We start from the raw sequence: 15,955 nt of genomic DNA, 5'->3' as shown, positions 1-15,955 counted from the left end.
AGGTGGGAAGGGTTGAAGGTGGGTTCCATTCCTACCCGTCCCCCTTCCTTATCCGCTGCTACCTCCAGTCTTGATTGCTCCCAAGGGGGCGGTCTCGCCCTGCTCCCCCAGCCCCAATTCCCACCAACCCTGTTAAGCCCCCCAGCAGGTTGGCTCTCTACCTCGCTGTTGTTCTTCTGCGCTCAGGACAGCCCATGGGGGAGCAGGAAAAGAGGAGAGAGGAATTAGATGGTATGGTGGTGAGGGGGACACACCAGAAGAATCCTGGTCACGCAGGAAGACATTTTTCCTCATCACCATACCTTCTCTAACAAAATCCTGTCTTTGCGATCGGGGAAAGAGGAAATACGTGTGAAAGAAAGATAGAAAAGGGCAGTCAGGCCACGATACAAGCTGCAACACGTGAGGAAGATGGCAGCGGCAGTGTGCGTTGGAGCAAACACTTGAGGCACGAGGCTGTTCCTGCCTCCACGCCCTACACGCCATCTCCCAGAAGGGCAGACGGACGGCTCCTGAGACCCTGACACGTCTGCACCCTTAGTCCTCCCCACCGGCAGAACTTAACTGAGCATGAAGACACGTACCCATTTCTTCAGGTTCCCCATTGTGCTGAGACAAAAGTCACCCTTTTTTGGGGCAAAGTTCCAGAAATTAAAAACCGGTCTTTGGGGCTTCCCTGGTGGCTCAGTGACAAAGAATCCACCTGCCAATGCAGGAGACACGGGTTTGATCCCTGGTCCGGGAAGATCCCACATGCTGCAGAGCAGCTAAGCCTGTGAGCCACAAAAACTGGTCTGTGCTCTGGAGCCTGCGAAATGCAACTACTGAGCCCATGTGTTGCAACCACTGAAGCCCTTGTGCCCTAGAGCCCAGGCTGCACAACAGAAGCCACTGCAGTGAGAAGTCTGTGCACTGTGACGCAAAGAAGCTCCCACTCACTAGAGAGAGTCTGTGCAGCGACAAAGACCCAGCACAGCTGAAAATTAAGTCAGTAAAATTATTAAAAAAAAAAAAAAAAGAACCAGTATGTGTTTAAAGAGCCTATGCTAGGATGCCCTTGGTGGTCCAGTGGTTGAGAATCCGCCTTCCAATGCAGGAAACGCATGTTTAATTCCTTGTCAAAGAACAGAGATCCCGCATGCTGCAAGGCTACTGAACCTACACATCGCAACTAGAGGAGCCTGTCCCTGCACAAGACCCAGTGCAACTGAAAAAAGAAAAAAAAAAAAAAAGCCTATGCTAAAACAACACAATATGGTAATTCTGTCCCCTCCCAAGGAACACGGAAGCATCTGACTCACAGGAGTCTAAAGACAAGAAGATACTTGGTCACCTTCCAGAGTCAAGCAGCACCAGTGATGGGGGCTTTGACGAGGACAAGACCCTAGGTGAGGCCAACTGACAAGACAAGCACAGAGGGGAGTTCTAGAGATCCTGCAGGTTTAATTCCACTTCAAGGAGTTTGTCTTCTGGAGGTGAGAAAGGGAAGTAAGAAACTAGAGAGTGAACAAAAAACATACTACATGGTAGATGAGAATCAAGATAGCAGTGGCCACCTCCTTGTCAGGAAACTGGGGAGACGAGGCCTGGAAGCCAGGAAAACTCCAGGTAAGGAGCCCTGACCACACTATGAGAGCAGGCAAAGGTCAGAACATAAGCCCCAAGTGGAACTGGGAGAATTCAGCACTGGAAGAGAGGACCACACTATAGGGTGAAGTGACGTGAACGCTGGAGAAATGCAGTGCCCCCGCAGAGCACCAGGCACCACTGGATCCCACAGCAGATGCCCTGGTCTGCTGCAGGCTGATGACCTCCTGGAATACAGGGTGGGGACAGAAAGGCCAGACGGCAGACCCAGGAGGGAGAGCTACTGGAATTCTGAGTTTCACTGACATCTTGGTGAGGCCCCACTGCCCCACCTTGGCCAAAGGAACTCTGCACACATCTTCAGAAGAACTAAAAACTTGGTGAAAGTTGCTACAGAGTGAAACCGGGCAAGCATGTTCCTGGCTGAACATCCAGCTGTGGGCGGCGGGGCGCGGGGGAGAAAAGTCAAACGGAGACCAAGGACAGGAGTGGGGACATTCAATCTCCTCTGGGCTGGTGCTGCCTGCTCCATGGCACTCACCCCCAGCAATGCCAGAGACCAGGGTGGCAATACCCGAGGGAGGGGGCCCCCGGAGCCCCTCAATCGTGCGCTTGGACTGGCTGTTCAATCGCTGCTTTAACTCTGCCTTCTCTGCCTCCAGCTGGTCGATGTCAGCCTGAAGTGCATCCATGGTCTCCTCAAACTCTCTGTGAAAGAGAACCTGGGCTTGGGCAGTGTCCCCTCCCCAACGGCCCCGTCCCCCTTTCTCTGTCCCGACAGGTTCTGAGGGCAGCCCTGCTGGCCAGGAGCCAGGGGCAGAAGAGGCTCAGATTGGGGTGAGACAGTGGTGCTGTCAGCTGGGAAGGAGATGGCCTCTGTCCCCCTGGGGAGGCTCACTCCCAGAGGGCCTGGGTTAGGAGGCAGGGAGCTGCTCGCAGGAGGGAGCGTGGAGTGAACAGGGGCTGGGGAGGTGCCTGACTTCTCCTTCTTCCGCAGCAGCGTCTGGGTCTCCTCCAGCCGAGTCTGGACTTTCTCAATGCGCTCATCTGCATCCTTGGCAGCACTGTCCAGCTTCTTCTCCAGGAGGCTCAGCCGCACATTGGCCTCACTGAGCTCTTCCCCCTGGACGAGGATGGAGCGTGTCCAGTCTTACACTTCCCATGACCGCCCCTAACCCAAGACCTGGGACAGACCATGAGATAGCAAGCTCCCACAAGAACGCCCACTGATCACAGGTGCCACTGCTTCCCCTCAGTCCTCAACCCCTCTCAGCTACAATCAACACTCACTGCCTCCCTGTGCCCCTGCTATTTCCTGGCCTTTCAGATCCTGAGCCTCCCCTATTCTCACCTTGATCTTCAGTGACTTCTTCAGCTCTTTAATAACTGTCTCTCGATCCTCAAGCTTCAAACCCAGGCCTTCAGCATCCGTGATCTCTGCACGAAGAGCTGCAGCCCGCAGCTCAACTGGGGGAGGCTAAGGGGCAGAGTGAGGGGCAGAGGGCAGGGTTATCAAGGCTCTCCTTTCAGAGGGATCCAGTCAAACAGAAAATCTTCCTCCTTGCCTTTTAAGCAAGAGGAAGGTGCTCCCCAAATTCCTGCCTCCCAGCCCTCCCACAGTGAGCAGCAGCTCCCAAGTCCTGCTCCTCCTGGCTCCTGCAGTTCCCTCCAAGGAACGACCCACCTTGCTAGGGGGCCGCTCGGCATCGTACTCTCCCTCCTGCATGGCTGTGGCCAACTTGTTCATAGTGCTGATGAGGAGGCTGCATGACTGGCGCAGACACTCATAGGGGTTGCTGGAGGGGGTCCCGTAGATCTGCAGGTGTCAACAGCAGTAGTGAAAACCCCACACTGGCCACCTGACTCTCCCATCACCACCTTCTGCCCAGCCAAGCCAGCTCACCTGCTCGCTTGCTTTGAAAGCCAGCTCCTCCAGGGCAGCCACAGGCAGTCCCTCGTTCTCTGCCAGTGGGGCAATGAGCTGGGCAGCAGCTGCTGCCACCTCCTGCAGCACCGCCACCACCCACGTCAAGTGTTTTCTGCAGTCGAGGAGTGTGTCAGATACCTGTGCAACGGGCCAGAGTCAGGAGCCCACTCTGGGCTCAATGCCACAGCGCCCAGCTACCTCAGAACCATTCCTGTCCCCTGACCAGATCCAGATCGCAACATGCTGCGCCCCTCCTGGTTCTGCTCACAGTTTCCTTCCCGTCCCCCTTCACAGCCCTAAACCTGTGGTCCAAAAGCCAGTGCAGCCGGGATCCCAGGCGCATCCGTCCCTGGCATCCGCCGCCGGATCTTCTTGCAGAACTGGCGGGTATCACTGCACGAAGTTTCCAGGTCCCGTAGCAGGAGGGCAATATCTGAAGCCTCCTGCCCACCCTACTCAGAACAGGAGACAGACGGGAAGCCAAGTCAGAATTAGGGCTGGGGGTAAGAAGGTGGGGACTCTGAAGGAAGAAGAACTCCAACAGATCTGGTTGCGTTCTCACCTGCAAGAAGGCCCGTAGCCGTCCCACCTCCACACTCATGCAGTCCAGGGCACTCTGGGTAAACTGTGAAGACAGAAGCAGGTGGCTGTCAGCCTCCAACGGGGCCCTTCTGCCCCATTAACGTCTCTAAAGAAGTCTCCCTCCTTGGCTGACCCCATCCATCAGTGAGCTCTCTGGCTTCCCTGACCTGGCCTTAGTGACCCTGTTCCTTATGTGACACCCTTTGTGGGTGTGATCTGATGTCTTTCATTTCCAGTCTCTACAAGGGGCTCAACCATTGGCCCAAACACCTCACCTTAATGTGGTCAGCCAGCTGCATGGTACTGTCCTCAGGTTGTTCAGCAAGGTGGATGCTGTATAGATGCTGAGGAGGGATGGCAAATGAACAGTCTTTAGGCCTTGGAAGAACGAAGCACGCTTCCCAAACTGCAGTTTGAGCCCCAGTGATCAAGGGACTCCAGAGGTATGAAAGAATCCAAAACCCTCAAGGAACTGGATCCTAAGGTGAGTTCATCTAAGAGTTTCACGCCTTCAGCCTGGGACATACAACCCTGGCTACACTGGAAACATCCCCAGAAGAAACCCTCGCTCCTCCTGTGCTAAGCCTCAATTCTCGCCCCAGACCTGGTAGTACTTGATGGCCTTGGTGAGAGGCTCTACGTTGACAGTCTCATCCAGCTGGTCCTTGTGCAGCAGCTCAATGAGGAAGTCCAAGGAGCGTTCGTGGGCACTCATCTCAGGGTAGAGGCTGCCCACCTTCTTATACACGTCCACACTGCACTGAGAGAGGGCACTGGAGACCAGAGAAGGGCCTGTGAGGCCAGAGTCTACAAGGCAACCTCAGTTCCAGCCAATCTAGGACCCACGGCCCTGCCATGGAGGTCAGGGATCACTTACTGCTCGTAACGATGAAGTGTGGCCTGCAGCAAACTCAGTGAATACACCAGCCCAGCAGCAAAGCTGAGCTGCTCCCCTGCAGCGCCGCGAAGTCCTGGCCGCTCTGAACAGCTCTCACTTAGTTCAAACTTTTCCTGGGCCTGCTTCCGGATTAGCTCTGCCTGTGGGAAGAAGCACCAGAGACATGGGGCTCAGAGCAGAGGATGGAGAACACAGACTCAGGAGTACAGAGAGCTGAGCAACTGCGGAGGGCATGAAGACACGGGAGAGAAGGCAGAAACAGCTCTTAGATGGGCAGGGAGTCACACATGGACAAAGGGTGATGTGACTGCTGGTGCTGACGGAGATTCGGGTGCGGGCTGACAGGGCAGCAGGACCAGTGGGACCAGCTCCTGCCCACCTTAAAGCTGCTGCTGCTGCCTTTCCAACTAGAGTGTGATCCTGACAGTTATCCCCCACGAACTCCAGTCATCTTCGGGTCTCACCTCAAATGTTACTCCTTCAGTAATAGCCCACTGTCTCCATCAGCTTCCCAGCTGTGCTCTCTCCCAGACACTACCTCCGCTTCACAAGCTGCATCTCCCCTTCATAAAACGCCATCTGTGACATACATCTGTCTGTGATTCTGCGTCCCTGTACTACGTCATAAACCCTGAGAGCAGGACAACGACTGCCACCTCTGCTTGGTGCCCCCAATGCCTGGCTCACAGCAAGCTCAGCAGCCCCCTGCTGGGAATGTGGCTGACAGACCGTACCTTGCAAATGAGTCGAGGCATGAGCAGCAGCACCAGGACGCAGTCATGGTCCCCACCTGGCCGAAGGAAACTGTCAGGCATGAAGGCTGTCAACAGGGACATGTGCCGGTTGGCCTGGGCCACCTCCATCTGCCTCAATTCCATCTCAATTGCCTGTGAGCGAGACAGGGGAGTGGGTTCTCAGCTAGGCTGCGGAGAACCTCCTAACCTCCATCCCACGTTCCAATGTGTCTCCTGCTTCTAGGGCAGGCCCGGCCAGGAGTCTTCCAAACCACCACACAAAGCACTCCCAACTCCAGGAACCCGAAGGTCAGAACCCCACAGCAGATCAGCCCATGGCCTCACCCAGGCTGGGGTCTCCAACACCCACCCCTCTCCAGCTCACCCACTTTCCTGACCTTAGCATGAGCCTTAGTCTCGGCAAACTTGATCTTGAAGTCAAAAGTCTCTGGAGGTGGCTGCTGCTGCCTCTCCACGGATGCTTCCTGCTGGTTTGTCAGTGCCCGATTCACATCCTGGGAGCAAGGATGGGCAACAAGACACAGCTGAGTCACGGGGGAAGCCCTGGGGCGATTGTGGGCAGAGAGCAGTGGGTGTGCAGGCACCTGCAGGTGGGCAGTCAGCTGGCGGTACTTCTTGATGGTCTGCTGATAGTCTGCGACTGTCTCCTGGGCCGCTTCCACACGCTTCTGGGCATCCCGCACCTGGGCACCTGCCATATCTAGCTGCTCCCGCAGCTCCAGTTCTGTCTCACGTGCATTCTCCTGCAGTTCATCGTTCATTTCATTTATTGCTTCCTGGGAGACAAGGTAGTTGGGGCAAAGAAAAGTCAGAGTCAGGGTAGAAGGCCAGGGTGGGTTCACTCACTACACACCCTACCCAAAGATCAGGGATCACGTCAATCCTTCTCATGCCAAGTCTCTTCCCAAGACCCTCCATCAGGGTTATAAGTCAGCAGTCTGCTCTTCTCTTACCAAGTCCCCCACTGTCTCCTTCAGTTTGCGCACTTTCTCTTCCAGATCCAGGTTCCGGTCTGTCAGCGTCTCTACCATCTCCTCAGCCCCCAGAGCAGCATCTACCTGTGTTAGACAGCGCAAACAAGGAGAAGGATTGAAAGGTGCCAAGACAGAGGAGACATCGGAAGGCGAGCATCGCAGTGCTCTGGGCAAGGGGTTGGGCTGCTCAGACCTGCTCCTTGAGCTCATCAATGGTGCGCTCTGCCTGGCTCAGCTCCTCCTGCAGACGCTCCCGCTGTTGCCTCACAACTTCCAGCTCTTGGTTCTTCTTTTCCATGAGCTTCTGGAGTTTCACGTGCTCCTGCTTCTCTGAGGAAGAAAGATCCCGCATTCTGTGGGAAAATGGCAAGAGAGAAGAAGAAAGACCAGGTATCAAGAGTCACTCACGGATTTGGAGACAGGAGAGTGAGCCTGGCAATGAGGACCCTACCTCACTAGGGCATCCTTCAAGCGGGCATTCTGCTCCTCAAGCTGCTTGAGCTGATAACTGGACGCGGCACCATCTGAGCCTGGGGAAGACCATTCATACTTTCAGTCAGGGGTCTAACCCCATCATTTGGCCCTGGCAGCTCCTGGCCCCTTACCCTTCTCTTCAATCTCAGCTTTGAGGATTTCCAAGTCGGTAGTGAGCTCTTCCACACGCTCCCTCAGCACCTCGGCCTCCTGCTGTAGGGACTCAGCCCGCTCTTCGGCCATCTCCTTGTCCAGAGTGGCCATCTCGATGGCATCAGCAGTGTCAGCCATCTCCTCCATGTAGCGTTCCTTTGCCTCTAGGGCCTCCTTGGCTTCCTGAAGAGAAGTGACGGTTGGGGGTACGATCACAGAGATGCCTCACGTACCCCTTTTCACAGGATAGTCCAGGCTCCAGTTCCAGCTTCCAGCACTTCCTTGGGCCCCTTGCCTCCCCAGACACCCTCTTCATCCCAAGTCCTACCTTCCGAGCCTCCTTGAGGCGCCGCTGCAGGTCTGCCTGCTGCTCCTGCATTTTGCTTTTCCATTCCTGCACCTGCTCCAGCTGGATCTTGTGTTTCTCCAGCTCTTTTAGTTTTGCCTTGTCTTCTGCACGTTTCAGCCGTAGGGTCTCCAGTTTCTCCTCCAGGTCCCGCACCTGGGCCCTCAGCCCCTCCTCTTCCTGCAAAGGAGAGACCCTTCAGTCCGTGCACAGCCTCCCCGCTTTTCCCCATCAAGACTGAGCTGGAGAGGAAGGACAGCAATGTGTGCAGAAATCATTCCAGGTCCAGGGCCAAAGCAAGTGGCATACAAATATCTGTGAAGAGCCCAATCCCTATGGGGGAAGTGTGGAAGGGCAGAGAGGAAAGGGTGGCTTAGCCAGTAATGGGATACTTATATGCTGGGACCCCACCCTTCTAATCCAAGGTTCTGGGTCTCCCTCAACCCGGGGAAACTTCTAAGAGCCTGTCAGGGGTCACAGGCCCCTTTGTGTCTTGGTTCTTCTTTGCTCCAACCCCAGATCTTACCTTAGAGGGGGAAGGAAGTGGGAGTGCTGCTCCAGGAGAGGTGAGGGCCGGCGTGGGGATGATGGGCGCGGCCAGCGGAGTCTGAGCTGGGGTGCTGGGCTCACTGCTGCTCAGCTCACCTGCTGATGCTGAGCCAGAGGGGCCCAGGGAACCACTGGCCCCGGCTACCCCAGTGCTGGCCGGGCGGGTGGGCTATTCCGAGAGGGCAGGGGCAGACCAGAAAAAGTGTAGGGGACAGGGGTGGTAAAAGAGAGTGAGACAGAATACGAGCATGCGGTGAAGGAAATGACAGAGGAGGAGAAAGGCAAAGAGTATCACAGGACAGTGAGAACAGAGAAACAGTATGGGCAGAGGGAAAGTGCCACAGTCAGAGGCAGTGACAAAGGGCCGGCGGGATTTGGGTCGGGGGGTGGCGGGAGAGGGAGGGACGGAGAAAGACATAAGGTTACAAGACTCCTCCCTTGGCACTGACCCCACATTCCTCCAAGGTCTAGCACCACCCTGATAGGGCAGAAGCCCGCACTCCCTTGACCATTCCTTTTGTGACCCACTTGTAATCATTGTAGCAATTTCTTAATACTCCCAGTGCTACTGTTGCTCTGGGCCTGTACCCACCTCCCCCAGAGGGAACAAGCGCCTCAGTGTCATTCCCAGAGAGAAAGAACAGACTGATCTCTAATTTTCACGTTCCCAGAGAAGGCTGGGCTAAAACTGGGGGTCCTGGGCTCTACACTTTGATAAACCCTCAAGCTCATCCTCCTCCCCCTGGTCTATTTCAGGGGATCCTTCAAGTAAAAGGGCCAGGGTGAAAGTCGTAATCCTTGGCTCTCCTCTGAAACAAGGTCCGTACCGCCAACCCATCTGTCACCTCCCTCCTCCAAGACAGAGGGGCTCTAATCAGGTGACAGTACCGGGTCCCTGTGGAGCTGAGGTGCTAGAGCAGACGGCCTGCCCAGTGCTCCTCCCTGGAGCACCGAGCCCTGAAGATCCTCCCAGTGGGCTGACACCCAGAGACCACACGCTATCCATGGACGCCCCCACCCGAGGGGGCCTTTCACAGACACACCCACCTCCGTAGCCCCTGACATTCCAAGTTCTTTTTCACATTTCCTCTAATTCCCCACCCCTTCCCCAACAACACACACACACACCCCCCACAAAAGCCAGTCAAAAGCAGCTGGAAGATGCCCTTCTTCAAGAAAGTCTGCCTTGGCTAAGCACAACCACTCTCGTTTCTCTTCTACACTCAAGCTACTGGCTCAGACATGCTCCTAAGAGCTGGAAGGCACCTTCCCAGGAGGGGCCGGTCCTTACCCTCAGCACCCTCACTCCCCTGAAGAGAACCCGGGACACACTGTGACCAACTTACACTTGCTCATACAAAAGGCCACATACATGCACATGCCTAAGGTATCTGTGTCCACTCAGCAGTGGCTGGTACAGAGGCCTGTTTTTTCCTCACCTTGGGCCGCCGAGTTGTAGTCTGGACAGGCAACAGGAGCCAGAGGAGGAGTAGTCAGGAAAGAAAGGATGACAGCAGAAAGACAGACAGCAGAAGGGACAGCAATGAGAGCAGAAGCAGCAGACACGAGGCTGCAGTCAGCAGCCCACCCCTCCTCCCCGACCCGGCCCCATGCCCTCCTTCCCGTGAGTCACCTTGATCCTGCTCCAGGAGCTCAGAACTCCTATTTCCCACTGGTTCCTTCTCCCACTTTTATCCTACCCTGGAAATTCTGTCCCCGTCTCCCAGGCTGAGCCACAGGAGACCAAAGCCAGCAGCTAGTAGAGAGGGTCTCCAGAGACCAGAGAGGAGTCCTCTCACAGCCACCTCTCCCACTCCAGCCCAGAGCCCCGCCCATCCACCACTCCCAAGGACTTTCCCAGGTCAGCCCCTTCCTTTGAGTGCTAGATTCCATACAGGACTCCTGAGAAATACCACGTGACAAGAATGATGATACAAGCCTAGAAGTGAGTGAAACCAGCTAGGGGAGATCAGGTCCCCAAGGGAGCACAGTGCGGCCACACGCCCCACCCCCACCCTCTTCCCCAGGACCAGTTCCTGCAGCAGTCCCCATCCCCAGGGCAGAGGGCTCAGGTGTCACGACCATGAATATTGCATTAGCCAGAAGCCCAGAGATCAGCAAAGTGACCCCACCCGACTGCAAGAAAGGAGGTGGGGGTGGGCAGCAGCACAGGGAAACTACTGCCCTACACCAGATCGGAGACCAACCACCCCGCACTATCGCAAAGTGATAAACACATGATTAACTCCAACTCCCAAACAGTATTCTTGATACCCAGGGTCTCAGAGCTCTGGCAAACACAAGATTTGGCCTGGGCCCTTCTAGGTCTCCCAAGGAGACCAACCCCCACGTCTACTACCCTGGGCTAAGCCTCCATAACTGTGTCACAAACTGTTCTAGAGAAAGCCCCTGACACAGACCCCAGGCGGGGAGGGATGCTAGTATTACAACCAAGTGTCATTCTAGCAAAGGTCGAGTGAGGTAGGCTTGCTAGAGGCACAAAGACATCTGGACCTGCTTCCCTAGATTCTCTCCTAGGAAACACATCCAGAGCCAGTTTGCAGCAAAAGCTGCCTGAAGCTCAAGCTGGTGAGGCCACTGGGTACAAGGCCCAAAACACAGATTCAGAGCCAAGAGCAGGAAGGCTAGGGAGCAAACGCCCAGGGTGTGGGGCATGGCAGTGACACACACTCTCCCTGCCCCCCGCCTTCATCCCCATCCTCGTCCCCCAACCAGACAGAGCAAGTCAGTCAGCCCCCACCCCCACCCCAGCAGCCTGCTGCCACCATCACGCTGGCAGCCTGGCAGCAGGACCAGAGCAAGCAAGAGTACCTTTCGGGCTGTCGGTGCCTGTCTCATCATTGCAGAAAACCAAAGAAAGCCAGGAGAGGAAAGAGAAGGAAGGACAGAGGAGGATGGACACACACAGGAAGGACAGGCCAAGGGAGGGAGGGAAAGAGACCGAACAGAGGGAAAGGCGGCGGAGACAGGAGATTAGTGTATCAAATCCCAACAATGCAGCCGCAGCTCCCCGGCCCGGCAGCTCCCCAGCTGGCCAACGGCTGCAGCTCAGATGCGGAAGCCCCCGCCGGTGCACGGTGGGGATGGCCAGGCTCCGGCAGGCACCCGAGAGGCACTCGGGAGGCCCCCGGCCTAGTTCGCCAGCTTAGGCTGACGGCAGCCTCAGTGGCCGCCGCACCAGCTCCACCTGACGTCATGCACCCACCCTTCTCTGCTCCACGAGGGGTGGAGCCACTGCTCCTCAGTCACCTAGCAACCACCAGCTCTGATGGCTCCTCCTCCTCCTCCTCCTCCTGACTGGACAAAGTCCTCAGCTAAACCCACCCTGCTTCCTTCTCCAAAGAACAGGTCCTGGCTGGCTCCTCCCTCTCCCACATCCCCAAGGATTTGCTCAAAGAAATTGGGCTGGGGGTTCGTCCCATTTCTGTGATGACAGCTCTGGAACCAGGGTATCACTGGACAGGGACATGGGACCTCACTGCTTCATCAGGCCTCTCTCATACTCACACCCCCCTCAGTCTACAATCCCATCAACTCTGCTTCTGTCTCTTATACACACAGATGATATCCTGCTGGTGGCTCATCAGGCGCACACACCCAGCACTCCTGCATCGGCTCTGCGGGGCACACTAAGAAACCCAGAGAACATTCCATCTGGGCAGTAGCAGCTCTAATGACAGCATCTGGCTCCTTTCCCAACTCTCCCTGGGTTGTGGGCAGGTTAGAGCCTGTCTCTAAAGAGCTTCCAGAAAGGACTGGGCACCTTGCAGAGACATCTGGGTCCTCTCTCCCACCCTGCCCCTCAAAGTTCCTTCTTTTGTTCTGGTGCTAGCTCCCTGTTTCCTGTGTTAAGTGATGTGCTGTGAGAGAGCCACTGGAGAGAAAGAACTAGGGAAGGACTTGACAACTTGACTGACACTCTGCACCATGAGCCAAGGGGGCGCTGTACCCCGGCGCAGGCAGCCTAGGCTAGGCTTTGCCACATTTCCCTAGTCAGCCGCCAAAAATACCCAGATCTGGGCATGGCTCACATCCCACCCATGGTCGGATCAGACTGCAGCCAGAACCCCTCCATAGACAGTAGACTGCAGGTCCATACTCTTCTCTATTTGGGGTCTAATGCAAGATGGGAGCCCCAACCAGGAGCCAATAATCAAGGGAAGAAGCCAAGTTCCTGGAATGGGTCCAGTATCCTTTAGAGAATTATCTTCCTTCTTACACCCCCACTCCCTCCAAAGCCAGGACCCCCAAGCAAGTACCATTATGTCATCTCTTCCAAGGCAAGACTCCAAAGTGAGGACCCCCCACCAACCAGAAATCAAAATAGAGAAGTTTTACTCTCTCCTCCCACTGCCCCAGTCTAACAGCTCTCCATGCAGAGTCAGAAGGTCCTGACACAGATGGATAACAAGGAAATCACAGAACTTCATACACACAGCACAGCACATACAGGTCAGACAGGCACATGCAGGTCAGAGACGGCTTGGGCACAGCCCAAAGGCATGAACTGGTGTGGGGAAGTGGTCATGGCAGCAACTTCAGACTGAAAGAGTCTCAGGGGTGGCAGCCCCACTCCAGTGATGGCTGATGGAAGGTGTGGGAGGTAGGCCCCGGGCACACCACCAGAGGAAGGAAGAGGCAGGGAAAAAAGGACAGAGCAGAGCAAAGGTGCGCATTCATGGCCACGCCACCCAGAGGCAGGCCCCACTCAGGCTTCCAACTGCTCTTCCTGCGCTCGGTTCCCTGACTCCCACCTACTTAGCTAACCTCACCTCCACACCCTCCGTCTCTCCTGCCACTGACCCTAAGCTCAGGCTAAGTGAGAATGCACTGTAACCCAGTCAATGCTCTTTTCCATGCTGCTGCTATTTACAGTCAAATGCTTAGTCTCTGACTAGAAGTCCCGAGGCGATGGGCAGGGGTGTGAGGAGGAGTGAGGATCGTCCCTAACGCAATCTGGGCCTGGACACTGAGCCTGATATCCTCGCACCCCTCAAAGGAACTCTGAAAGCCAAGGCTGCCATTTCCTCTGGCCATCCCAGCCCCAAGGTCACACATACATGCATGTAGCAGCCCATGGACATGCAGGATAGCTGGGCAGGGGGCTCATGGCCCTCACCCACCCAGGCACAAATAGTAAACACACCACCTTCTTAGGCTTCAGTCCCCGCTGCATGAGGAGGTGGAAAGGGCAGAGTTAGAGAACAGAGTTAAACAACACACTGTGCTAGCCGGTCAGACATCTTGGGTGTAGGTATTAAGACCCACAGGCAAACACCGGTATGGGAGGAGCAGGTCACTGTCAAGGCCCGGGTGAGATGAGCCTCCCTCAAGATCCACTTCCAGGAGGTCCACACCCTGCCCAGAGGAGCTGGAGAGTCGGGAGCCCCTCCTCACACACCCTGTGCAGAGCAGCGGAGGGGAGCTGCGGTGGGCCCTCTACATACAACCTGAAAAGGCGGCAGAGGGCCCAGCTCCTTCCCACTTACTTGTGAACCAGAGAGCACCTTCCTTCTCCAGTTTTTACCTTACCCCTACCCTATATCCATCAGATGTCGGCAGCCGCGGGCACCAACAGGTAGGAAGTTGGCAGCAACATTACTAGGGGCAGCCGGTCCTCCCTTCCCCCAGCCTCAGTTCCAACAGAGCCAGAACTTCCGGGCATGGGTAGCTTTGCCCTGCTAGCGCCTTTACACCTACAGCAGCAACGCATACCCAGGAAGTTTCCTCCTCAGAGAGGATGGAGCCTGGAAAGGCCAACTCAGTTCACTGCCTCGGGCGGAAGCAGCAGGCGAGTAAGACCTAGTGTGGGCCTCCCTCCTCTCTTTTTCTTTTCCCCCTTTCCTCCATTACTCCCCACTCCTATCCCTGACTACTTACCAGTTTGCTGGTCTTTGGATTTGAGTCAGCTCCCTCTAGAATGCAAACAGAAACAAAGCGTGTGTTTGTGTAGAGGGATAGGAGCAGAGAACGTCATGGCAGGGTAAGCAAGACGTAACAACAGAATACGGTGGTGACAGAAAATCTCAGGATCCACTGCGGCCCCTTGTTCTGGGGAGAAGTCCTGGGGACTCCTGCGTGTGAGGAGGCAACTTAAGTGGGTGGTTGTTACCTCTTCTGAGGACCTTTGAGGCAGAGGAATCAGGTGTCTCTGGTGAAGTAGTATCCGCTCCATCTTCAAATACCTGGATCTGAGGCCACAGAATAGACTCAATATAGCTAGATCAAGGCTGGATGTAATATGGGCCCCTCTTCAGGCCCTAAGCAAGCCTAGAGTACAGGGCCGATTCCCTAAGGATAGCTCTCGATCTTCCCTCCCTCGTTACCTCCCACTCTCCCAACCAGAGACTCAGGCTCATGCCCAGGAAAAGAGAACACCAACACACCAGCTGCACATGCAACAGAGCATGTACACACACACACACACACACACACACACAGGAGCAGGAAGTGAGTACCTGGGATTGGCGCACAAAGATGCCGTGTCCTTCATCGCAAGTGAAATACTTCCTGCCTTGGACGGTTCCATCATTCTTGCCTTTTGCTTCATCCAGGATCACACCTACCCATTTGCCAGTAGCAAAGAGTGTGGCTCCAACATAGGCCACGGTGCCACGGTGGCCTTTTCCAATCACCTCCACACGGGAGCCCACTCGCAGGGGCCGGGCACTTGCCTCAGCACTCATTCTGCTGCCACTAGGAGTCTGAAAGACACGTGCAAACATACATAGGTAAAAGCCTCAAGTTAAGGGTGTCATCCTAATACAAAAGAGAGGCCCTGATCAGGATCCTGGCCTAAAAAAGGACCAGAAGTCACTTCCCTGAACCCCATTCTCAAATTAAAGTGCTCCCCACCAACACTTACCAAATTTCTTTTGGAAAAATGTCAGTATTATGTTCTAAAACTTCTTCAAATTCCCCTGGAATCTGCCAGAATTTTTAAGAGTTTATATTTAACTTTAATAAATCAGAATTCATTGATAGATCTGTGAATGTCAGTCCACATGGCTACTTTCTCAGGAGCACTGTCCGCTAGGAGGGGAATGAAGCTCAAGCAAGTAACTCAGTTTACAGCGGTTCCCCACAACCCAGTGCCTGACACAGAAGTCGGAGCTGGGAAGACAGGTGAGCCAGTGAGTGTTCCCGCAGACTCCTGGCCCCCTCCCTACTTCTGCTTGTCCTCCCTGAGGTTCACTCGGCTCTCTCAGACCTCTCCCTTTCAGTGGCACGCAACTGTGCCTCCTTCACGACCTGGCCTCCCCCGCCCCACCATGACACCCCGAGATGCCTCACCAAGTCCATTCAACCATTTAACTCCCTTCTTCCAGGCCTCAGCCCTGGCCAATCAACTCTATCTATAAGCTCTGCAGATCTTTCACTCGTGCTATCTTGCTACAAATAAATAAATATACAAAGGCCAGGCCAATCTGGTATCTCAGATTTGTCCTGCAAACTGTCCCCCGACTCTGCCCAGTGGCCCAAATGAATGGACAAGCCAAGGGAATAGACTAAACATTGTCCTTGGGAAGCTCTCGGCTTCTGACATACTCGTGATGACAAGACAACATGAAATTAGGTCCCAAATAGGCCCATGGCTTACAAGAAAATCACACCTAAGCCATTTTTAGCAACAGCAGCTCCATGAACCAGGGGCCTTGCAGCAGAGAATGAGGCATGAAGAAGTGACAG

The 15,955-nt window shown here is 55.2% G+C and overlaps 1 protein-coding gene across 6 annotated transcripts in view; it reads right to left on the bottom strand.

Annotated features, from left to right (window-relative positions):
- Window positions 1-15,955, bottom strand: part of DCTN1 (dynactin subunit 1) — a 30,006-nt gene that overhangs the window by 2,257 nt on the left and 11,794 nt on the right. For 3 of the 6 annotated variants that reach the window (XM_061431872.1, XM_061431873.1, XM_061431870.1), the window contains exons 2-26: window positions 14,725-14,970; window positions 14,379-14,457; window positions 14,147-14,181; window positions 13,416-13,436; window positions 11,078-11,095; window positions 9,685-9,705; window positions 8,223-8,414; window positions 7,679-7,876; window positions 7,329-7,533; window positions 7,175-7,253; window positions 6,917-7,076; window positions 6,703-6,807; window positions 6,334-6,525; window positions 6,127-6,243; window positions 5,729-5,881; window positions 4,974-5,134; window positions 4,701-4,869; window positions 4,372-4,440; window positions 4,077-4,139; window positions 3,817-3,966; window positions 3,491-3,652; window positions 3,272-3,403; window positions 2,939-3,064; window positions 2,568-2,710; window positions 2,129-2,295 (exon numbers count right to left, since the gene is read on the bottom strand). In XM_061431872.1, the coding sequence (XP_061287856.1) occupies window positions 2,129-2,295; window positions 2,568-2,710; window positions 2,939-3,064; window positions 3,272-3,403; window positions 3,491-3,652; window positions 3,817-3,966; window positions 4,077-4,139; window positions 4,372-4,440; window positions 4,701-4,869; window positions 4,974-5,134; window positions 5,729-5,881; window positions 6,127-6,243; window positions 6,334-6,525; window positions 6,703-6,807; window positions 6,917-7,076; window positions 7,175-7,253; window positions 7,329-7,533; window positions 7,679-7,876; window positions 8,223-8,414; window positions 9,685-9,705; window positions 11,078-11,095; window positions 13,416-13,436; window positions 14,147-14,181; window positions 14,379-14,457; window positions 14,725-14,952 (3,145 nt within the window). In that variant the 5' untranslated portion in view covers window positions 14,953-14,970. The remainder of the gene's footprint in view (window positions 1-2,128; window positions 2,296-2,567; window positions 2,711-2,938; window positions 3,065-3,271; window positions 3,404-3,490; window positions 3,653-3,816; window positions 3,967-4,076; window positions 4,140-4,371; window positions 4,441-4,700; window positions 4,870-4,973; window positions 5,135-5,728; window positions 5,882-6,126; window positions 6,244-6,333; window positions 6,526-6,702; window positions 6,808-6,916; window positions 7,077-7,174; window positions 7,254-7,328; window positions 7,534-7,678; window positions 7,877-8,222; window positions 8,415-9,684; window positions 9,706-11,077; window positions 11,096-13,415; window positions 13,437-14,146; window positions 14,182-14,378; window positions 14,458-14,724; window positions 14,971-15,955) is intronic. The other 3 variants (XM_061431875.1, XM_061431871.1, XM_061431874.1) reach the window with 2 other exon arrangements.

The sequence above is a fragment of the Bos javanicus genome, chromosome 11, assembly GCF_032452875.1.
Source record: "Bos javanicus breed banteng chromosome 11, ARS-OSU_banteng_1.0, whole genome shotgun sequence".
NCBI classification, from domain to species: Eukaryota; Metazoa; Chordata; class Mammalia; order Artiodactyla; family Bovidae; genus Bos; species Bos javanicus.
This window is presented reverse-complemented; position numbering and strand designations above follow the sequence as displayed.